At 50.9% G+C, this 22,672-nt stretch overlaps 7 protein-coding genes across 7 annotated transcripts; 6 read left to right on the top strand and 1 right to left on the bottom strand.

Annotated features, from left to right (window-relative positions):
* Nucleotides 1-371: 371 nt before the first annotated feature.
* On the bottom strand, nucleotides 372-1,661 carry IAQ61_000038 (uncharacterized protein; the record flags this gene model as incomplete). The annotated part of the gene is made up of 1 exon (XM_003835135.2): nucleotides 372-1,661. The coding sequence occupies one exon, from the start codon at nucleotides 1,659-1,661 to the stop codon at nucleotides 372-374; it is 1,290 nt and encodes a 429-aa protein (XP_003835183.2).
* A 2,998-nt stretch (nucleotides 1,662-4,659) lies between these two features.
* IAQ61_000037 (uncharacterized protein) lies at nucleotides 4,660-5,117 on the top strand (the record flags this gene model as incomplete). Its single annotated transcript, XM_066094503.1, has 2 exons — nucleotides 4,660-4,681; nucleotides 4,780-5,117. The coding sequence occupies 2 exons, from the start codon at nucleotides 4,660-4,662 to the stop codon at nucleotides 5,115-5,117; spliced, it is 360 nt and encodes a 119-aa protein (XP_065955356.1).
* Nucleotides 5,118-8,857: 3,740 nt separating this feature from the next.
* IAQ61_000036 (uncharacterized protein) lies at nucleotides 8,858-11,053 on the top strand (the record flags this gene model as incomplete). Its single annotated transcript, XM_066094502.1, has 3 exons — nucleotides 8,858-9,378; nucleotides 9,433-9,707; nucleotides 9,774-11,053. The coding sequence occupies 3 exons, from the start codon at nucleotides 8,858-8,860 to the stop codon at nucleotides 11,051-11,053; spliced, it is 2,076 nt and encodes a 691-aa protein (XP_065955355.1).
* A 2,343-nt stretch (nucleotides 11,054-13,396) lies between these two features.
* IAQ61_000035 (uncharacterized protein) lies at nucleotides 13,397-14,197 on the top strand (the record flags this gene model as incomplete). The annotated part of the gene is made up of 3 exons (XM_003835130.2): nucleotides 13,397-13,545; nucleotides 13,946-14,071; nucleotides 14,125-14,197. Coding segments are annotated over 3 exons (348 nt in total), but the record flags the coding sequence as incomplete, so codon positions are not given.
* Nucleotides 14,198-17,517: 3,320 nt separating this feature from the next.
* On the top strand, nucleotides 17,518-17,887 carry IAQ61_000034 (uncharacterized protein; the record flags this gene model as incomplete). The annotated part of the gene is made up of 2 exons (XM_003835129.2): nucleotides 17,518-17,719; nucleotides 17,766-17,887. Coding segments are annotated over 2 exons (324 nt in total), but the record flags the coding sequence as incomplete, so codon positions are not given.
* A 287-nt stretch (nucleotides 17,888-18,174) lies between these two features.
* IAQ61_000033 (uncharacterized protein) lies at nucleotides 18,175-18,354 on the top strand (the record flags this gene model as incomplete). Its single annotated transcript, XM_066094501.1, has 1 exon — nucleotides 18,175-18,354. One exon carries the CDS (start codon nucleotides 18,175-18,177, stop codon nucleotides 18,352-18,354), a length of 180 nt encoding a protein of 59 aa, XP_065955354.1.
* A 547-nt stretch (nucleotides 18,355-18,901) lies between these two features.
* IAQ61_000032 (uncharacterized protein) lies at nucleotides 18,902-20,971 on the top strand (the record flags this gene model as incomplete). Its single annotated transcript, XM_003835128.2, has 1 exon — nucleotides 18,902-20,971. The coding sequence occupies one exon, from the start codon at nucleotides 18,902-18,904 to the stop codon at nucleotides 20,969-20,971; it is 2,070 nt and encodes a 689-aa protein (XP_003835176.2).
* Between the last annotated feature and the right edge of the window lie 1,701 nt (nucleotides 20,972-22,672).

Here is a 22,672-nt window from a genome sequence, read left to right as displayed (position 1 = left end):
GGGGGGTTAGTTTAGCGGCCTTTGGTGTTTGGGAAGAATATGATGTATGATGCTAAAACTCTCTCTCATTGCTAAGTTAATTGCTCTCAGTGCAAGTGAGGAGTTGGTAGACTACAAGGTCACACTGGAAACGTCCAGTTCTTCGTACTGCTCATTCAGTCTCTTTTTACAGAAAAAAAAATCTTATTTCACGTGGCGATAATTTCCTAATTGCGCTGGAGGCTATTATATGCAAATCTCGACACTACCTCCCAACTCAAAAAGGCTCAAATACTATATACATTCTCCACTCCAGACCTGCATCATACTATCACGAGGCATGATCGGTAGTCAACCCCCCCTGTGCTAACATGATTTCGACGCCTCAGCCTCTAATTCCCGGGAAACGTCTGATCGGGCTTGAGCGCACATCCGACATTCCTAAAGACGGGATTCAACTTGGCGACGCCAAAGTTCAAGAGGGAACCCGTGATATCAGTGACGGTGCTCAAGCTAGCAGGAACGACACCGGTACCAAGCTGATACAGCAGACACAAGAGGTCAGACTCAGTCGCTTCGGTAGGGAGCTTGCCATCAGCAAGGATGCCGATAGCGCCGGGAAGGGCATTGAAGTTCTTCTTGCCAACGTTTCCACCAAAGAGCTTGGGATATTGCGCATACATGGCTAGGGTCTGGGTGGTGACGTTGACGTGCGAGTAGGGGGACCGGCGATTGAACCAGTTGGAGGGAATCTGCTCGGCGACATGGCGCCAGCCGCCTGGGGCAGACAAGTCTTCGACTGCACCGAAGAAGCTCTTCATGGTGGCCAGATCGGCGACGCCCTCGGGACCGTAGCTGGGGAACAGCTCGTACAAAAAGGAGGCGGCTCCGTAGAGAAGCACGGAAAAGGGGCCGAAGAAGAAGTTGTCGTTGGTCGCTACGGACTCGTCGTACCGCTGGCTGCGGTATGCGGCGAGGGCATTCAAGTCAAACTTGCCGCCAGAGACGCGGTCGGCGACGCTCTTCATCGAGGCGAAGAGGGTGCCGTTGAAGCTGTAGTTGTCGCCGTTGTTGAGGAAGTAGTCGTCCCGGGTCAACGAACTGTCAGCTTCGAACTTGAGACGTGTGTTTAGACCAGGCTGTCTGCCGAGAATGGGTAGCAGAGCGGTGCGTGAAGTGGCATCACAGCCAATGCTCAACTTGCCAGTGACGACGTCGCCGCCAGCCTCAATACCGAGCACGGCGAGGAGAACGGCGAGGTCGTAGCCGACGTTGTAGACATTCTGCTGCGCGTCGACAAGCTCAGTGAAGGTCACGACTCCATCGTGGGCAAGGAAGTTGTGGTTTGCTGCTGCGTTGAGACCAGGACATGGGCCACGAATGTCTTTGGGGCCTGGGGGTACGAAACGATGTGCGGTATCACCGTCAGCGGGTACTTTGATGCCACCCTTCCCTGTTCCTGGCCGACCATTCTTGGCGCCCACGTAGGTGTAGGGTGCCGTGTAAGGCGCTGCGGGTTGGTGATTGGCGTTGAATGGGCAGGCAGCCTGCCTCTTCTGTGTGACAGCGCGTGCTTCACGTGCCTCTCTGAATAGGGACGAGTCGACACCGGGACTGCCAGCTACCCATGGGAAGGCAGCGGCGGAGGAAGCAAACAAGAGGAGAGAAGGAAGAGTAAGCATGATGAAAGGTCTTGCTGTTGTCTAGAAGGAGCGGGGGGGTGCTCAGCGTGCAAGGCCTGCCGTATCCATCTGCACATCCTCATGGACGTCTTTATGTTTGACTTTTTTCACACAACGTGGGTACCACTCCCGACAACAGGGCTCACTTGGATCGATAGTCCAAATGGCCAAGGTATATTTCATAAGATAGTCATTCTGCGAGGACTTGCTGCAACGCCATTTTTGAATCCGGTCTTTGTAATTGGGCCAGTGGCATGGTCGCGCGAGTGCTAGCGAATGATCGACAGTATCTGGGGGAGATTGACGTGTATGAGGTCATATTCGGGGTGTGTCGTTGGTTTTTAAGCCTAGAGGCGCTGTCCAGATGAGAAATGATCTCTCAGGATTCAGCTGCAGTGCACAGGCTCACGTTCACAATGTGGTTGTCAGGGGTCAAGTGGCGTACGGAAGGTTTACATTCGGTCTGTGCTAATTCACCCATCTCACTTAATTCGTTACCAGCGCAAGGCTGATGTAGATCTCCTTCTGCATTGAGGGTGCTTCCATTTTATGATCCAGAGTGACGGTTTGCGGGGGATCTTCCTATCCAATTGCGTGTGATGCATTTCTACTCGCAGTGACAATAGTTCCTTGCATTGTGGGTGGGTGATCGACGAGAACGACTACACTTGGTACTGGTTACACTCACACATACCGACGCAGCGTCAGTGAGCTGTCCCCAATCCGCATCACTTCGCCCTGGCAGGTAGATAGGAACACATTTTCGGGCAACGACGAAATCCAACACAGTAACCCGCGTGGAGAGTGTCTCTATAGCAGGTTTCTTGCCATCGATTCATGACAAACCGAATGAACTGCATGGAGACTGACGAAATTGTCAAACGTTAATTTCTCTCACAACAATCGATCAATTAGCCACAGCTTACATCACACACATAGATTGTGGCGTACAATAGCCATGTTGAGATACATGTCACTGCTCAAACATTCGCGCCACCCCGTTCTCTTCGCAGTCATTTCGCGAGGTCCCCAATGTATCCCTTACGAGATGGTTGGGCTGAAATTATGAATGTGCATGGTCTCCTCATTCGGAAATAAGGAGATACTCTAAACAGCCACCGAAAAAGTCCCACACTTGGGCGTGAACAGCGGCTGTTACCACACTCTTCTAGACCCACTCCATGCTATTGACGGCCCCAGTGGCAGTGGGTTCGAGAAGCAGGTGGGGTACCGCAAAGGATCTCCGCAAAATCTCGGAATTTCATCAAAGTATGGTAGACTACCAGTTAGGTAGATCCCGCTCGATGCATTTGATTGGGTAGCATGACAAAGTAAACTCCAGCCAATTGACCGAAAGTGTGCCTATTAGTGGTATCATCTAGCCCACATCATGAAGAGCATCAGCCAGCCACCATATAGCATATGCACAATCTCGAGAATCTGTTCGAAGCAGTGGTGTACTAGAATGTCCCGCTCAGGGATTCTCCTTCCTGGATCGTTCTGCCGTCTAGATCTCAACATTGAACTTAAGACGTCGATTGTAGTTCCCAGCTCATGCAGAATAGTTAGCTAAACTCTTAAACCTGAACCATGGCCGTGCGTGTGCATTGCATGAGCTGCCCAGAACGCGTGGACTCAGTCTAATGGCAAGTGGACGTGATGTGCGGTATAAGCTCGGTTTGATTGGCAGATGAGAGCACAGTAGAGTTTCACTAGTCCCTTTGGAGCAGGCGATGCGAATGCATTTAGGGATGAACAAACTCTACTTTAGGAGACATGTAGGCAGAAGAAGTGCTGCTGCTCTATTCCATTAGACAGACATGAAAGTGTAAGCGGGCTAATGGCTACGTCATCCGTTGAGGAATATTGGATTCCTCGCATAATTTGCCATGGTGATGGGTGGTAGAAGAAGAATCCAGAAGTTAGCCGGGCCAGAGGCATGGATTGACTGAGGTGCCATTGCCTCGATGAACCTTAAGTAAGTATGAGAGGACTCAATGTGGAGGTCGTAGTAGAGGTGTTGGTAAGGAGGCTATGAGGCTATGAATCATGTTAAAACTTTCTGTCATTAGCAACAAGCCCACCATAATGCCTCATTATCAATGACTTCTAAGTCTCTTATTCGAGAGCGGTATCTTTATCGAATAATGCCCTCAGGGCTCCTATGCAGACCAATGTCCAGGACAATAAATGGACGCAAAAACCAAAGTCTCTGTAGTGTTGAGCGGCCGTCGTGCATTCCGACCCTAATCATAGCCAATATCAAAGAGATTACGAGCAAAACTATTTATTAGACATCTCATTTTTTGTGCGTACATACACTACAGATCAACCCCATGATGACCAGCCAACGCACAAGCACGTGACCATGTAAACCTATCCCACAACGTCCGTCCACGAGTCACAACGAACCAATATACCGCTTACCAACCACGTGGAAGCGGGGACAAAAGCTACCTGCAAGTAAGACGGAAACCTCACCCGACAATGCGGTAAGATCGTCCTCAGCTAGTAGAGTATGAGGCGAGTCAGAAATGTCAATCGTTTCCTAAAACACGGACGGTAAATTTTGATGAGGGAATACGTGAGTACAGAAGCGGTTGGTGGACTTTTCAGTTGTTGAAATGAATTAAGGGGATGGCTGAAGGAACTTGAAGGAGCGTTTATCCTGTCCCTGTGTTGACGGGCAGATTTGTGAGTGCAAAGTTAAAAGCTTGTGGAGATGTTACATGTGACAATCATCATGAGGTACCTAGCAAGTAAGCACGTACGTCCATCATAAACGTAGAACCTGGTCTATGGAGACTGTGGATCTTGCCTCAGACCATCTGCCGATAGAATTTGTGAATATGAATCAGCCAAGAACCGGAGATATTCTCTGCGTGTGAGGACGGTCGACGAACCATTCGGCGCTCACTCTACATCAATAATTTCTCTTCCAATGACCTGGAAGTAGTCAGAGGTACTAGATTTCGCGAGTAGCTGCACTCTACAAATCATGGGCGTCGTCGGCGAATTGAGTATTAACTCAAAAGGAGTGCCACTACAGTCCGTCCATTCCAGGATTCCTGTGCCAATTTTTTTTTAAAAAAAAGCCCAAAAGGCGACTGAACTGTAGTACAACAACTACAATCCTCCTCCGATGCAGCAAATGGATCCTTCATCCAGGGTAGCAAAGGTGGTCATGATACCACATCATTGGAGGAGGACGAGATCTGGCAATTGGCTGATCACCGACAGAAAACAGAAAACAGCTTCGATACTCACGCGAGTCTACCCAACCCATGCATGCACATGTCCATTTCTCAACGCACACACCACAAAGCACACCACAACATCCCAGCGAATCGATACGACAAGCGAGAAACACACTGCAGAAGCGCAAGGCTGGCAAGAACAAAAAGAGGGAAAAGCCATTCGGGGGGTGGTGTTGAAAAAAGTATCGAAATGATCTAAATTTGGCCCATCAGCTGCTGCTCACCTGTGCACGAAAGCGGCCGATACGAGGATTCGATGAAAAAATTCTCGGCCAGAGGTACCGGTATGTATTGTACAACTGTCCATGTGTACACTCGGGAACGAATGTCCCTTGTCAGCCGTTCACGCCGGCTGGCAAGAGCCGGACCACACACGGGCAGGGCAAAGTGAGAAGCCAACCAGCGGGCTGTCCTAGACGGTACCTACATGCGGTACCTACTGTACCTACCGTACCTACCTGTAAGACTGACCGAGACTAGAGATTGTAGATTACCGAGACGGAAGGCAGATCTGGGAGTGGGGACTGTAGATGGGGGGCTGTTTATCGTCAGAGCCCGTGCATGCACTATCAAAAGACCTGCAGTATTGTAGTACCTAGTAGATACCTGAACCTATACGATGCAGAGCTGTAGGTAGGTATTGTACGTTGCCAGCTGCAACCTTGTCAGCTGACAAGAGTACAGCTGACGAAGAGCTTTGCAAGCGTCCACGCAAGCCGTGTGTATCTACCGACCGACAAGCCATCCCTGGCACGGTACTGTCCACTCACCACGCCAGCTTATTCTGCCCTTTTGCCTTCTCCCAACATGCGGTGGAAGTTCGGAAACAAGAAGTCGTCTGTCTCGTACCAAGACAATGCAGTCCAATGTTGAGAAGCATTCATGGACCAAGCATCTGTCAGCAACGGTCCGACAAGAGAAAGGGAAAACCGCGGCTGAACAAGGGGCAATGCGGACGGAAATAAAGTAGTGCCGAGGAAAAACTGGTAAGAAACGGATGCTCCGATCGGCTAGAGTTCTGTTTGGGAGGGGGGGGCCGACGACAACAATGCAATGTTCGGGGATGGTTGTCTTGTTGCCGATGTGAAGCCGATGAGCCGCGGAATGCCGTGCCCAGCGAATGATGACGAGGATGAGGTGTCTTGCCAGTTTTGGCCGCGATGCAGGATGACTGTGTGTTGAGCTCCGAATTTTCAATTTTTCCTTTTTTTGGCGAAGAGACTGGATAGCCTGGTCAAACTATGTCTGGGAGGAGGACGAGGACTTGCTGCTTTTCCGCCTCCTCTCGTCTTTGATTTGTTCACACAGGCGATGATGGGACAGAAGTTCTCTGGGCATGAAGAGAGGAGTTTAGCGGGTGACAGAGAGAGCAAGGAGGCTTTACGGATATGCAGGGAAAGCCGACGACGACGCAGGAAAACGGTCATCGACCAGGGTCCAGTCTTGGCGCGAACAGGTTTTCACAATGGCATTATTGGTGAATTGGGTAAGGGCTGCTGGTAGGAGTAGTAGATGTAGAGTACAGTACTCTATTCTACTATCATGTACTCCACTGTCATCATCTCTTCCCTTCTGCTTGCCAAGCACTGTGGCTGGGCGGGGTCAAATCAACGGTCTCCTGTTCTCCGTCTGCAGTCAGCTAAGAGGACGGGCCTGTGAACAGGTTCTGGGATATTGAAGTACTGTAGGAGTATGGATTTGGGTCCTGCAATGGGCGCCTCACTGCCGTAATAGGAGAACACTTGCTGCAGCCCATCATGGCCAGCGGGGGTCGTTGATAGTATGATTCGTCGTCGTTGTATATTGGCTGCATCATCGTTGTCACGCTTATGACGCAGTTTGCATACGGTTAAAAAAACCTTGGTGCCTTAGGCGTCATGATCGGCAAACAAGAGGCCTTATTGCGTGTCCCCAGGTCCATCAAAGCAATCAGACATCAGGTGGATGCAGGGTCCAGTCCGGCGTGTTTCCACAATTACGTGGGGTCCCATGCGCGTGTTCCATTCCGCGAACCGTTGACGATCTCTTGTCTTCTGTGATGGTCCGACTGGGGTTTCCATACGTACTGTGCTGATGATGTGCCCTTTCGATGATGCCGCGATGAACAAGAAGAAAAGAGAAGCGACAGGAAAGAGGGAGAAACGGGTGAACAGCAAGGATACATTGTTATTAGCAAGAATGCGACAAACCTCGATCCTCTCCTGAAGCTGCATTTTTCCACAGCAGCACTGCATGTATGTACTGTACGGTAGGTCGAGTTGGGTAGAATGGACAAAGACGAGGAATGATGTCATGGACGTCCACTAGCGTCCCATGGTCAGACAAGAAGGCCGGAGAAGCACAGTGTCTCATCACAAAGCAAACAAAAAGGGTTGTAGAGTAGTACTTGGTTGCTCTCGAATATTTCCAACGACTTCTTGGTGACAAATGTTCCCAACAGTGCACGCAGAGGAGACTCGGAAATGCATGCAGCACCGTGGCTTGTAAGCAAGTGTCGTGTGGCTGGTGACGGTGTTCTGCCGGAGTCCAGAAACCTCGGAGCGCCCGCGGATGCAGCCTGTGTGGCCTGTGCATAGGGCTGCACTGCCACAGGGTCCACCCCTCATTGCCCTTTCGGGATGCTTCGATGCGATGCCACGTTGCTGGAGGCTGTCATAACATGCTTGCAGAACGTTACAGAGACATTGTTCAGCACATGCGCCGTATTGTGAGGGTTGCGAATGCAGATTATTCTCAGTGCAAGTCTCAGGGCCGACTGACCGGCATGTTGCAACCTAACACTGACGGTAGGTCGGAGCGTACTACCGGGGCCGAGGACTTCACATGCTCCTGCTGTTGCATAGAGTAGGAGAAAGGTGGCCGAGTGTAGAGTTACTCTACAGAGAGCATTGTATAGAGCATGAACCATTCTACGAATAGTCCACAAGCCCCGCATGCGATAGCCCCATGATTGGGCCGCGGACACATCGGATTCCCAGCATCGTCGCTGGTTAGCCCACAGAGCGGTGCTTGGGCGCCGTTTTGCCACCCAGATTCAGCTTTCCATGGTTCGGGGTACTCTAGGCTTGTTGTTGAGAGCTGGATGAGAGCAATCATGCGCACGTGTAGAGTAGGCACATCCATCCGTCTTGCGTGTCGTGACTAACGTTGAGCTGGACGGACAAGTTGAGTCAGGCGTGGTGGCATGTGACCTGCCTTTGACAGTGCCTGGGCCTGTGGCTGACAGACAGTCGATGAGAATGGGTTATTTTCGGAGCGGCCTATGGATGCGACGGAGGGGTACGGTTGCCAGGATGGGATTTCGGATGGTAACCGAGAATGCAGACTGTCTGGAAATCTCTGTGAGAGCGAAGAAGCTCGTCTGTCGGGCCTAAGAGCATGCGGTACAGTACCGGCACGTAGGGTGTAGGGTAGGGAAGCGTAGTATGCAGTGCACAGCCTTCGGTGCTACAGGGTCCCGGGTGGTCGTACTCTCTATGCAGGTGTGGTAGCAGATCTCTTTCCAGAAGCTAGGCCCTGAACCCGCACTAGTCAACGCCTTGGCGCTTCATGGCGTGTGATCCCTGCAAGGCTGCGTCATAGCCACTCTATGAAAGAAGGGTCAAATCCCGCGCATACAGCATCCCCCAATCCCCGTCTACACACACATATACACACACATACACCCACCCACACACTCTTCACACCGTCTCACATCGTTGAGAGAAGACATTTCATTCCGCTTTACACCACTTGCAAGCCCAGAAAATTCGACTTTGCCGGGCCGAACTTTAGTACGGATTCCTTCCACCCTTATCCACACACTACTACCTCAAGATCACCTCATCGAGTGGTCTCTTGTCCAAATCGGCGAACATACCCGAGTCATCGGTGCAGACAGCTGCTAGTATAAAGCACTTGCCACCCCGCCCTGGGCCCTTACTCTCCCTCCCGATCACCATGCTAGCGCTACCCGCAAGACGTCAGCAACATCAACATCAACATCAACATCATCATACGCCAACCACATCGTCATCCTCACTCCCCACATACCAAGCATACCAACAACTACCTCCCTCTTTCCCGTCACAACAGCTCTTTGACCAAAAGCTGCTCAACGACTATCTCGAGTCTCAGCAGCAAGCATTCGGCAACGCCGTCGTCGACGTTGGCTCTAGCTCATACATGACGACCGCCTGTCCTGACTACGCAAATCCGAATCCGGCCATCCGCGTCCAACAGTGCACGCCAACACCCCCGTCCCAGCAGAACGGGTTCTCGCAAACGTCCATGCTGCCGACCAACACCAGTAGCAGTGGACGTGAGTCCTGGCAATCATCGTATGGTAACCTGCAGCATCAGTCTCTGCAGGCACCAGCACAGAACCGTGTCAAGGGTCACCAGCGTGCATCCTCGTCGTCGTCGTCTGTAGGCTCCAGCGCTTCACAATACCAATCGGCGACCCCGTCGACAGGGTACCAGTACGTTGCCACCAGCGGCTCCCCTTTGCGTTACCTTGCTGACAATTCTTCGAGGCCATTCAACCATCATCTTCCAACACCGACACATACACCGACACAAGACTCCTTTATGAACAGCAACAGCTTCAACAACTACACGCCCACGTCTGGCAACATGGATCAGACAATGGTTGCACACATGTCGATGAAGCAGGCCCTCATAGAGCAGAGCGACGAGGTTCCAGACTTTGCGCATTCGGCACGACAGTCAGTGTCCAGCTACGGCCACGACTCACCGGCAACACCACATACCGCACATGACGAGATGGACTACAAGATGTCTACAACTGGTGAGACTCTCTGCAAGGTGGACTCGTGGCTCTTCAACGAGTACTGTACTTACTATGACGACCTAGACTCGAGGCCGGTGCCCAAGTTCGAGAGGACTTATACAGACATCGCTGCCGACAACTTCTACGATCCTAACGCGGTGGCTGCGCAACCAGCGTCGCAATCAAAGCCGAGTCAGTCGTCATTGTTGTCGCCATACCGAAATAACACGACGGATAATGTCCAACGTGCTCTTCAGGCCGCACAATACGCGCGCTCCCATTCACCCCCCAGCACTGCCTCGAGAGGCGATTCTCCATTCCGTCGAGGCTCACCTTACCGTCAACCGAGCAACAACTTTAACCCTGTCATGATTGGTAGTGCTGCAGCTACACGTGAACAAACTCGTCAAGCGGATGCAGCCTATGCGATGAAGTCGCAGATGCAGAACAACGAAGAGGCTGAGGTCAAGACAATATCACCCAAGGATGCCCTTCTGGACTACCGAGAAAATGATGAGGACTCAAAGGCACCACTGTTCCCGGAAAGTGGCGCTAACAAGTATGATGGCCAATACAACGGTGGCGACCAATACAGAAACGCCACACTATCCAACTTTGACACTACATCATCACAATCCTTCCAACGCGAAAACTGGCAAACACCGCAATACTCTCAGAATTATTCCACTGCTTCGGCCCCATCACTACAGCAGTCACCCGGTTTCAACTTCATCACGCCATCATCCGTGCAAGCCAATCTACACGGGCTACCGTCGGCGGCCACTTCCCAGTATCGCTCCACGTCGTCCAACATGTCATCCGCTGTGGATCAAACACCAGAATTCCCAGCGCATTTGACATCAATGGAATCGAGTGCCAGCGAGGCTGAGCCACCGAGTGGCAGCCAGAACAGCGCTCTCTCCGATCGTCATCTGACCAAGCCGGCGTCGACAGGCGCTGAGTCGGGGACGTATTCGTGCACATACCACGGCTGTTCGCAGCGTTTCGAAACCCCACAGAAGCTCCAGAAGCACAAGCGCGAGGGTCATCGAAATGCCAACCTCAGCAATGCGATGACATCAGCGGCTATCTTGGAACGCAACTCACAGGCGGGGCCCCACAAGTGCGAGCGCATCAACCCAACGACCGGGAAGCCTTGCAACACCGTTTTTTCTCGTCCGTACGACCTGACACGACACGAAGACACCATTCACAACGGGCGCAAGCAAAAAGTTCGCTGTGCACTGTGTGTTGAGGAAAAGACTTTTTCGCGCAACGATGCACTGACACGGCATATGCGGGTTGTGCACCCTGAGGTCGACTTTCCTGGAAAGCACCGAAGGCGAGGGGGGAACCATGACTGAGTGCGCGATGATGCTGTGCACCGAGTCGCCCAATGACCGCGGCGATTCACACACCCCGCAGCTATGACACGCACATTCCGGAACGCCCGCGAAGATTCGACGAGACTGCCCTTGACGGCCCGAAAATTCTGCGCAAAATCCATGAGCAGAATCAAGCTGCCGTCGATGTCTGATGAGCATTCCACGGTTCGGTTGTGCCGAGGCGAATGATGTGGCTAAGCCGCACTTCATTTGCATGTTTTTTCTTCTTTCGCATACCTTGCATCTAATCTCTGCATGTCTTCATACCTGGCTCCGATGTTGTACATTATACAATCGAGTTCGCTGGCCGAAACCCGATGCGGTTCCATTTCAGCTGTACATTATTCGCTTTTCACCCGTTCCACGCTGCTTTCACGCAGCCTTTTCGGGTTTTCCTGTTCTCCAGCGATCAAGCTAGCGGCTGTAGAGATGATTTCATGAAGACATGTGTTTTTTGGGGTCATGCGCAGCGGAAAAAAAAAGTCACGACGTCATAGATGGTTTGGATTTGGGTTCAAGGGGTGGTGTCTGGTTTGATTTGGCTTTGAGCGTAGATTTTTGTGTTGATATATCCGGCTCGAGGGAGCCTTGGTTTAATTTGTAAAAAACTATTTTTTTGGCAATGTTGAGTGCATGCTTGTTTGCTTGTAGTGAATAACGCTGCAACTGTGATGTATCTCTTCCTGTCTCCCTAGCAATCACACCTAGCTGTTCACTTTGCAACTCGAGAACTTGTTACAACACCGTTACATGTGTATAGTAGTGCCACCCGACTACTAGAAAATCAAAATCCATAGCAAGGATCAATCACTACAAAACCATGCAACAACTTAACTCCTACTTCGTCGCCCTCAAATCTTCATACCCAATCTAGCACTACAGCCGAATATCAAACGTTGAGTCACTAGGTACTCGTACACGTCCTCTTAGGCCGCCTTTGTAGTGTAATTGTACAGTAAGTTGACACGGGGTTTGAAATTTCTAGTCTGTGTCTGCGTATTTGGGTATTTATGTATTGTTTAATAGGGAAGAACATAGGGATATGTCTAGAATTTTTGAAGTATATGGTATACTGTAGCTATGCTTTGGTATGCTATGTACTCTACCCTTTTTCTCTGCAGTGTTAGTAGGTACGCTACATACCCTCCTCTACCCTACCCTCAACACAAAGGACGCAAGACACACACCCACCCACCTTACCACACCCTCCCCTCGCCCCTCCGCTCCCTCACCGCTGACTAACACCTCCATCCCCATCACTAACATCCCCACCTGCAACGGCCGCAGCCTTTTACCTACTTCAGGTTTAGTGCGCTCGCGGTGGGGCGGGCAGCTGGGGTGTATGTGTATCTGTGTGTGTGCGTGCCTGTCAGCACTTTAAAAACCCCAACTCTGGCTTATTCTGGCGTGTCAACTTAGTACTAGGTATAGAGTAGGACCTAGCTACATGTGTATGTACAGTGGGTACGGTACCATTATGCATGGGACAGGGTAAGCAGAATCTAAACCAGAACCTGAACCCTGGATATTACATACTCTTACTGTTAGTATCGTGTTATTTTAAGAGTACGGGGGAGGGGGAGGCCGGAATTCGGTGCCGTTGGGGGCTTGTTGGGCTGGGGGTGGTGGTGGGTTACAAATTACAATGTGGTATTGTATTGTTGTATAAGCTTCTGGTGGCGGGGTAGCACCGATCTCACGCGGTTGGCTTGGCGATTTTTTGTTGCTTTTTTTTAGGATGGGGGAGAGGGGTATGCATGGGGTTTTTGGTTCGATATACTGGTAGTACTACCGTTGGTACTTTGTGCGGTGCGTAGATATGGTATGGTATGCTATGGTACCATGCGTAGCTAGGATGGTACTGGTATGTTGCACCTCGGTTTAGGTGGCTATTCTACTGCTCAGTGTGAAATTAACATGGGAGTGGCCGGGTAGGGTTGTTGTTGATGTTGCTTTTGAAGGTGTGCTGGGGGGCTATTTCTAAGCATGGTTTGCTAGGGGAATAGCACATGCATGGGTGTTGTTTGGATGGATTGGAGGTAGAGGGGAGGGACGAAGAGATGCTGCCGAGGCTTCCGGACGGGGCGGATATCTATCATGACATTGTTTTTTCTAGGCTCTGCGGCGTGAGAACCGCGTATAGGTACGGTAGATGGTGGATAGTAGGTAGATGTGTGTGTGTCCCGAATGTGTCCTATCTACGGTATGTACACCATGCCCTCGCCAGCGCTCCAGAAAAAACGAACAAAGGAGCACGTTCGAGTGAGATGTTGAATCACTACAGTGTTCTCTATATGCACACTATTAAAAACCCCCACAGGCTCAGTCCTTTTGAAGAGAGATGATCGTTTCGCACCCAACGCAGGTTTTGGTCTGAAAGGGAAGCGTGGCCGGACCGTGGGTCTCCTTGTCTGCAGGGCAAGACAGGGAGGAATGGGTTGGTGGTTTGGCTTGGGTGTGGGTGTGGATAGGTGCGTTTCGCAGCTTGCTTAGTGCATACAATGGTAAGGTGTTGTCATGTGCGTAGGGCTGAAGATGTAGGGTAGATGTTGGAAGGAAGGAAGGGAGTGAAGTGAAGTGGATGATTAACCAGCTACGTACGCCTATATCTCCTCCTACTACTGTGTGAGATGGTGGTGACTTGGTGGCATCTGGATGATTGGATTCCTAGAAAATGAAGTATTTCCTGCATACCTCGTGATTCACTCACTTTCTTAGGTCTGACATGAACGGCGATGTACCGTAGCATGGTCATGTTTCCTTCATACAAGTCACCCGTACACTTCCACCTGCACTGAGCGGCCCTTCTCTCATTCCCTTTCATACAAGTTACAACCGACTTCCCTACCATATGTACTAGTACTACCCAAGGTGTCATGCATTTAGTCCTACGCAAGCTATACTCGCTACAGAACCATACGCATACTCGCTAACCCAAGACACCGACGCAGGGCAAGATTTCGATGACGACCCGCTTGGTTTTGTACAATATGCAGAGTACTCTATCTGCGTGGTAGCGATTGGTTCGTGTGGGACATGACGAGGGGCAGGGGTGAGGGCCTTGGTGTCGACGATCGTTGCGGGGTGGGCGGGGGTGGACGACTGCTTGGGCAGCGAAAGTGAGAGGATAGGGAAATGATGGTGAGGTTTTATGGTGGGTGGGTCGGTAGGCGGTCAGTTGAGTTGGTTGCGATTGGAGTGTTTCGGTAAGGAGGGTTGGGGTGAATACAGGTGGTCATAGAGAAGAAGTTTGCAGGTTGTACTGGATTAAAGCATGCGTGGTTTTCTTTAATACAATGGCTTGGTTATCCCACGAAAAGACAAGAGGTAGGTAGGCTTCCTTGGCAAGATTTGTGCAGTTTTCAGCAATAAATTTCTCAAGTCTTTACTGAACAAGTCGTTAGATGTCTAGTTATTACTCCGAACGTCCTCTTCCAGCAGTGAATCAAATACTTGTTCACGATTCTATTTCTCTAACAGTAATGTCAACAGGATATTAGGAATACATACTGTCATTAATGAAGAAAGAACTATCACTTGTAAATCATGTCATTAAGGAGAATTGTTCTAGTCAAGGAAAGCATAATGCCGTCAGCCTCTCGACCAAAGTCTTAATAGCAGTATCTCCGAAATGCGCGGGGATCTTCGAAGTAACTAAAATACCGTGCCGTAGGATGTTAAGTATTAAAGAATTCTTTCTGCTCGCGAGACTAAAGGAGGCAACATGCACACTATAGCATAGAAAAAGGTTACCTATACAAGTTTCGTTACACTCAGATAGGGAATAGCTTTATGTAAGTAGAGTTAAGTGATTAATACTGTAGCGATAGATAGTTCCTAAATAATGTTCTAAGGTTCTCTTTACTTCTTCACCTTCTTCACTTTTACCTTTACCCTTTATGAGCTCTCGTTCTTAAGAATTGCATATGTACACCACCTCCCTTAGGGCTATTTGAATTGAAGCGGCAGAGATGTTATTAATATTATTGCACGGTACCAAACAGTCATCTACGCATTTGCCAATTCATCCGCTGATCACGCTGATCTCAAATTGTAAATGGAATTTCACTATCGCCACCTCCAAAAGAAGACAGCTTAGCTGTTTCTTGGTGAGGCTAAGCTTTCACGGCAATGCCTACGTAACTTCCTTGGCAATACCATGAGCTAGCTTATGGAAATACGATAAAATGGCTTTACATCTATCTAGAAGCTTGATTCCTTGCAACTACCGTGGCCACGATAAGGACGATGACAAGCGTAAATGTCCAGGACGAGACATAGGAGACTTTTAGTATGAGGCTGGATCAGACTCGTTTGTAGCAGTTAGAACCTGACATCTTGCTATGATGATTACCACTGCGTACCATCTATCTCAATCTTTATAACAAGGTTTCTTTCACAGCTAGGCTACTGCTTCTACCTTCTAAAGTCTTCCAAGATTGTCCTGTCTTCGAAATGGGCAGAGCGGTCACTTCTACAAGTCAGAACGGCACTTGAGAATGCACCGGAACAATGAACCGGCTTGGAGACGTCTAAATCTTCTTGACAGAAACAATTATGTGATTTCTAACATCCATGCACTAGAACTCACGCGAGTAAATGTCTCAGATGAAGTAGTCATGTGCGTATTGACATTTCCATCTTTTCAATTCATACTATCAGACCCTATTGCAATCTATCATCTTCGCCCACTCGGCCTGGAATCTGGCAATCACTCACTGTATACCAGGAAACCCTCCAAAAAGTCTTTAGAAACAATGTAGGCACCTGATATTTTTCTTCTCTTATACAATGACCAAGGTTCTACTTACAATGCACACATGCTTCGCGTGCCATGAAGGAACAAATCAACACTAATACTAGCACACACTGTATACCATATATCACTATTCCACAATTTACAAGCCCAGTCTCTAAACGCGGAATGTCAGGGTACTGACGATTAGCGACGAAGGGGGCACCGGTTTTTTATTCCTCCTCCTATTTCAATGCAAGATTTTGTTAGCGCTACACCCGCTTTCCGACAGATCTCTCATGTATGCCACTGCCTATCTCCTCTCAAACTACGCCTTACAGTTCACCTGCAGCAGTCCCAAGACCTAGGCCAACACTACGCTGGCTATATAACGATGATGTTGGACCACGTACATTAAGACACGCCCTGACAATCCCGCGCTTTCACGATTGTAATCATTTTGTGCATGAGAATTGGAATGAATGATTGCAAATTGGCACATCCATCCACCTATTCTCCAGTCCTAATCGAAAACACTCGTACACTTCAGCTCACCTTCATTCCCGGATACACGGAGAAATCATGAGTTGCTTCACATAACACCAGCGCTTTGTTCGTGGCATACCTTGCATTCATTACACTGAACGAATATGAGACTGGGCGATGCTGTCCAACTGCGGGTCTTGAATAGTCCAGGGGGAGGTAATGATACGAGTAGGCAATGGTACAGGCTGTGGATCGGGTGGTTTGTTGTGTCGCTGTGTAGAGTATGCGAGTGTGGATGCTGTTGTTACCTGTGTTTTTAGGAATATAGTGAGGGAATGGGGAATTTCTCTCTGATTAGGTGGGAGCAGCCTTGGGATGGGATGGGAGGAAGAGGGAGAGGGAGAGGGAGAGGTGAAAGGAGTGAGGAGATTGTGTTGATGTTGGTATTGGTGGATGTAAATCTATCTCCTGACTGTCCTACTTAACAACCACCACGTTACATGGCGTTGGTTCAATTCCTAGTTCTGAAGAACTACCAGAGAACATTTGTGGATACATAGCCTCTCTGATATTACTGTCATCTAATTTTACCTCATGTTGAGAGCAATGTGGTCCTGGACCTATTACCGAACATGGGAGATTTATGGTGCCATGCTGTTATTTAGGCACAGGTTGCTCTGGATTCTGGCCAATGGGTTCTTAGGAGAATCTGGCAGACAGAGAGCTGGTGCGCTTTCTTAGGGAATTTTTCCTAGGGATTACATAGTTGCTGCGTCATGTGGCCCTGATCATAAATTTTTCCTACATGATGTTTGAACTCCATTGTATCATGAATCCTAGTCTTGTGGCGGAGATGTGAATTCTGTGGTACGGGAACGGCCAAAAGTCTCAGCTGGGGACGTTGAGAATGCCGAGATTACTGGATATATTTTGTGTTGGAATAGCCTTGAAGAAAGCGGTCTGAGGTGAATTCATAGCCACCATGCAATTCCTCTGATATTGGATAGGACCCTGCTTCCTAGGATGAAGGAGCCAGAGTGAGGGGAAAGTTTAATCCCTCGGATGCAGGAAGGGAACGGAACATGCCCCCTCCCGACCAGATCGTTAGCGATAGATTGTTTCTTCGTTTCAAGTGTGCTCGGTTGGCATAACTATGGAACGTTTTTGCAGCTAATAATAAAGAATAATAAAGAAATGACAATCAAATGCTTGGTTCGAGTAGGTCAAGCGGTTGCGAAGAGTTATTTGTGAGACCACGGACTTGCTCGTCGGACCAAAGTACACGGAAGCTGTACGTGTAGAAGAATCATTTCTCTCCACAGTGGGTCAGGATCTATGTCACTGTCGATGGCTTCGAGATGGGTACCTGGTGACATGGATGCGGAGAAATGAAGAAATCCGTGGCTTGTTAATATCTCGCCATAGTACGTCTCGTGGCCCAGATAAAATGGTATAGTGACACATGTTCAGCCTCAATGACAGCCGAGCCTGAAAGACCAGCATGGTGGGCCCCTAATGGGGATGAATGGCACTTTTTGAACCTGTGGATGATGCGATTGTGCTTGTCGAATCGATCGTCCTCGTCGTTGTAGTCATAGAAACAAGGGAAGACCGAGATGGGGATTGGAGCAGACGGTGGCAGTTCAAAAGCCGAAGGGCTAGCGGGGGGGGGGGGGTCAATACCCGATATGGCAATCCGTCATGGCTGGCGTGTGATGATCGAAGAGTTTGGTTGTGAGGGGAGTGGGTGGTGAGGAGGGATAATGAGTGTAGTGGACGGCGGGCGCCATCTGCCATCCAAACAAGCAAACTAGCTCGTAGCCATCTGTGTCTCGGTACAACTGGGCATGGCAAAGTTTCGAGGGTGAAGGAAAAGACGATGCCGGCATTCTCCACCAATCCCGGCGGCGAGAGTGGTGAAGCCGTCAGCCCATGTGTGGATGGAGAGGACGGCGGTGTTTGTAATATACTTGGCACCGCGTTACTCGAGCCAAACCGGGGCGGGGCCATTGGTGCAAAATTAGGCGCCTTAGCGACCGTATGGCAGGCCGACGGATAAATTCGATTCCCGGGCGCAGCGAACCGCACAGGGCCCGCCGTCGCAGTGCGCGTCTGCCACTCACCCAACCTGTGGCCCCAAAGACACAACGCCTAGTGCCCTTTGCCAACGGCATATTCACTCTCCAGCCATAGAGCGCAACTAGAGCGAGCAAACACACGGGCTGGACGGAGGCTTGGTGCTTCCCCTTGGGCCAGGATATGCTGCAATCTCACCATCTCTCTCTCTCGAGCCACCACCGCACCGTCCTCAGATCTACGCCTAGTCTTTTTTTATATCTTGCCTATAGGCCATCATTCGCCGGATGAACCTGGACTGCGACGCTGACACTGTCTGAGAGCCGCCTGCTATTTCTCCAGGCGCAGCCCCCACCCGCCCAACGACTTTGGAGGTTACGGAGATGGTAGAGACAGCTGAAGGGGAGCCCGCCAGCCAGTTGAATACCGCCCGTCGCATTCTCACCGAAGTCCAGTTCCGCATCAACGGCTTCAACACGTACGGCTAACATCACACTCTCGCTTTGTTGTTGTAGTTGCTGTTGTTGCCCATGATGGCGACTATGGTGCAGGCCGAGAGCGTGACCAGCGTGCCCACGCCCGCCCACTTCAAGGATTTCAAAGAAGGCGCTGTCATGGATGTGCAGGAGATTCCGAGTGGCGCCCGGCCCTCGCTCTTGATTGTGCACAATGACGGCGAGGAGGATATCGTGGGCATCTTCGCAGACGTCCTGGGCCAGCAGTGGGCGTCAGCGAATTCGCTCGACGATGCGACGGCAGGACCCCAGTCGACCGTCTACGGCCTCAGCAAGAAGCTGGCCAGCACACAACTCGCCAACTGGGACCGCTCGAGACTGCTCATTAACACGCACCGTGTCGACGGAGAGCACGACCTGGATGAGAGCCTCACGGACCGATGCGACTACGAATATCTCTACACACGCCAGCCCTTTTTTCGCCGCGACGTCGCCCGCTTCCTCTCTTTCATCCTGGGCCAAATTGGCCCTCACCGCGATCTTACCAAGAAGGCGCGCACCACATTGATCTCCACCACCTTTCCCGACGTACACGCCGCACTCCCCAACCTCGACATCCTCTCGGTAGGCGCAGACGCGATCGAGATTCGGGTGGACCTGCTCGAGGAGCCTCTGCAGGACGGAACAGTCAGCAGGATCCCCAGTCTCAAGTATGTTGGGGAGCAAGTCATGGTCCTGCGCCAGCGCACAGAACTGCCCATCATCTTCACGACGAGATGCACAAAGGAGAATGGGCGGTTCCCCATGGACGACCCCAACCTGTTCTACCGCTATCTGGCGCGCGCGATACAATGGGGCTGCGAGTACATCGATGTGGAACTGTGGCTGCCAGAGGAGATTAGACGGAAGCTGTCGGAAAACAAGGGATGTACGAAGATCATCTCCGCGTTTCACGACTTCTCGGGCACGTTCAAGTGGACGTCGCCTGAAACGCAGAGATTGTTCGAGTTGGGAGCGGTGTATGGGGACATTGTCAAGATGTATGCGCTGGTCACGTCGATGCAAGAGAACTACGAGCTCGAGTACTTCCGCTCCACTATACAAGCAAAGTATCCCCACCCTCCCTTCTCCGGCCTCAACATGGGTCCCATGGGCCAACTGTCGAGGACACTGAACAAGATATTCACGCCAATCACACACCCACTGCTGCCCATGATTGCAGCGCCAGGACAGCTAAGCGCAGCCGAGATCAATGCAGCGCTGCACACCATGGGCCAGATGCCCAAGCAGGACATTTATGGCATAGGCAGCTTCCGATCGACGTCGCAAGCCATGTTCTTTGAAAAGTGCTTCAACGAGCTTAGTTTGCCACATTCCTTTGGGTTTGCGGAGAGGGCGCCCAAGGCGTCGATTGAGCACATCCTCCGTCGACCTAATTTCGGTGGTGCGTACATCAACCCGCCCTTGGCAGCCTCGGCAGCGTATCTGCCATCCCTCTCTAATGCTGCTCGTGCTATCGGCCAAGTCGACACGGTGCTGGTGCGGTCAGGGACGGGCAACGGGACGTTTATTGGGGACAACACGAGGTGGAGGGGGATTCGCGCGACATTGACCCGAGATTTTGTGCCCTCTGCATACAGCGGACAGGCAGCGCTGCTATTGGCGAGCAACGAGGGGGATGCGTCGGCGTCGATATTCGCATTGAAGAACTTGGGCATTGGCCCTATTTACACGATTGGTTTCAAGTCGCATGGACCACTGTCGACTGACGTGTCGCCGGTGCGGTCGGTAGAGGACGTGAAACGGCTGGAACAGCCGTTTGTGATCATCTCGGCTCTGCCTGCTGAGAAGTCGCTCTTGGTCGTACCCCTGCTGAAGCACTACCGGGTCGAGGGCAGGCATGGGCACACCCACGGTCACGGGCTCGCAGGAGGCAAGTCTGCAGGCAAGGTGTTTGTCGACTTGGCCAGTGGGCCTCGGAAAGGCGATCCACTGGCGATTGCCACATCGGCGGGCTGGACCGCATATGGCATGGCGGATGTGTCTGCCTGGACGACGGTGGAAACGATTCGGAAGCTGGTGGGACAGAACGTGTGTTATGATTTTGTGCGTTTAGCATCGGGGCATGGCGGGTTCTTGCGATGATTTACACTACAGTACCAACCTTTTAGTAGATAGCAGTACATGTCAATTTTACCTTGATGGCCTCTGTTCTCCATGAACACGTGAGCATGAATCATGTACATGTACACGTGAGCATGAATCATGTACATGTACACGATTACCACGGGATTACGACATTGGGATTATGAGGAAACATATGACGATGATCAGGGTATCATCAGGGCATTACACAGCATGAGTCAAGGCTTGGACAGTACTCAATATGAATCAGACGGCGTGGCCGTGGGACGTGGATGTGAACCGTGTGAAGATTTGGCCATGGTCAGTGTGGTGTGTACAGAATCATGGCGGTACGGTACATTGGTAGGACAGACGCCCAGCGGTGGCCATGGCCATGCATGTGCATGCATATAGTTGCTGTGTATCTACTGTATAGTGTCTACCTACCTACATTGTACATGCCTACATGGTACAAACCTTCATAGTACACATGCTCAGGGACGGCCAGTCATTTCATTTGCCGCCAGAAGCAGAGGGGGGACGATGAGGATGCATGGCATGGCAGCATGGCAGCATGGCAGCATGGCAGCATGGGCAGGGATAGGCGGGTAGCTCGCCGTAACGGGCGCTTCATGATTAGGGCAGTATAGAGTACATACATACATACACACAGTAGACAGACTGTTAGGTGCTATGCCTAGTAGGTAGGTAGGCAGTAATGAGACTGGCACTGGGGGAGGTGGGGCGAGGCCAAGCTGGGGTAGAGGAGGAGATGGTGTGGTGGTGTGGTGGTGGTGGTGTGGGGGAAGTTGGGGGGAGCGGACGACTTGGTAGGGTACCGTAGTGCATGATGGGAAGGGATAGCACTCATGCCTCATGGAAGGAATACAATGGGAGACTGACAAAGGCAAACAACTGACTCCCCTTCCCCTTCCCCTTCCCCTTCCCCTTCCCCTTCCCCCCCAAGCACTTCCAAGACAATGAAAAAAAAAAAAAAAAAAAAGGGCCCACGGCCATGGAGAGGAGGATGACAAGTGCAAGGTTCCCACTAGTCCCAATAATCCCACTAGCTCCGCTAAGCACCCACGCTAACGTAAGCGATTGGACGTCCACGGCCTAGACTCTCTCGTACCCCGGATTTCAGACTTCTTGCCAGAACAAGAGAAGCTTGGGAGAACCCGACACTCGACTCCGGCGCTACACAGGGAGGGGGCCACTCGGGAGAGGGGGGGGCGGCGCAATCTATTCTCTCAAATTACATGAGGTGCCAGAGTAGCTGTACGTACTCTGCTTGAGCAGGTATGGGCGGCCAGTGGAGGGGGCAGTGAAGCACATGGGCAGGTCTGGCTGGCTGGTGGGCTGGGTTGGTAGGCTGGTAGGTAGTACTGTACAGTAGGTAGAGCGGGCGAGCGGGCGGAGACGGTAGGTGGTAAGAGGGTATACAATACAATACAATACAATACAGTACAGTAAACAAACAGGATCTGTGCAGCATGTCAGCCTTGCCTAGTCCCAGTCCCTAGGTAGTCATGTACAGTCTACAGTCTACAGTCTACAGTCTGCAGTCTGCAGTCTTCGAGTCGGTCATGTGTAGAGTAGAGGCTAGGTACTTGGATAGTTGTAGTGGTCCATGTACTAGCCATGTATGTACCGATTCTAGTACAGTGTCTGTACTTCCTACTACTCCATCTATAGACACTGAACCGAGGCTGGCATGGGGCG

Source organism: Plenodomus lingam (genome assembly GCF_022343315.1).
Source record: "Plenodomus lingam strain CAN1 chromosome Unknown contig_1, whole genome shotgun sequence".
Taxonomy (NCBI): Eukaryota; Fungi; Ascomycota; class Dothideomycetes; order Pleosporales; family Leptosphaeriaceae; genus Plenodomus; species Plenodomus lingam.
Note: the sequence above shows the minus strand (reverse complement) of the source record. Positions and strands in the feature narration are given on the sequence as shown.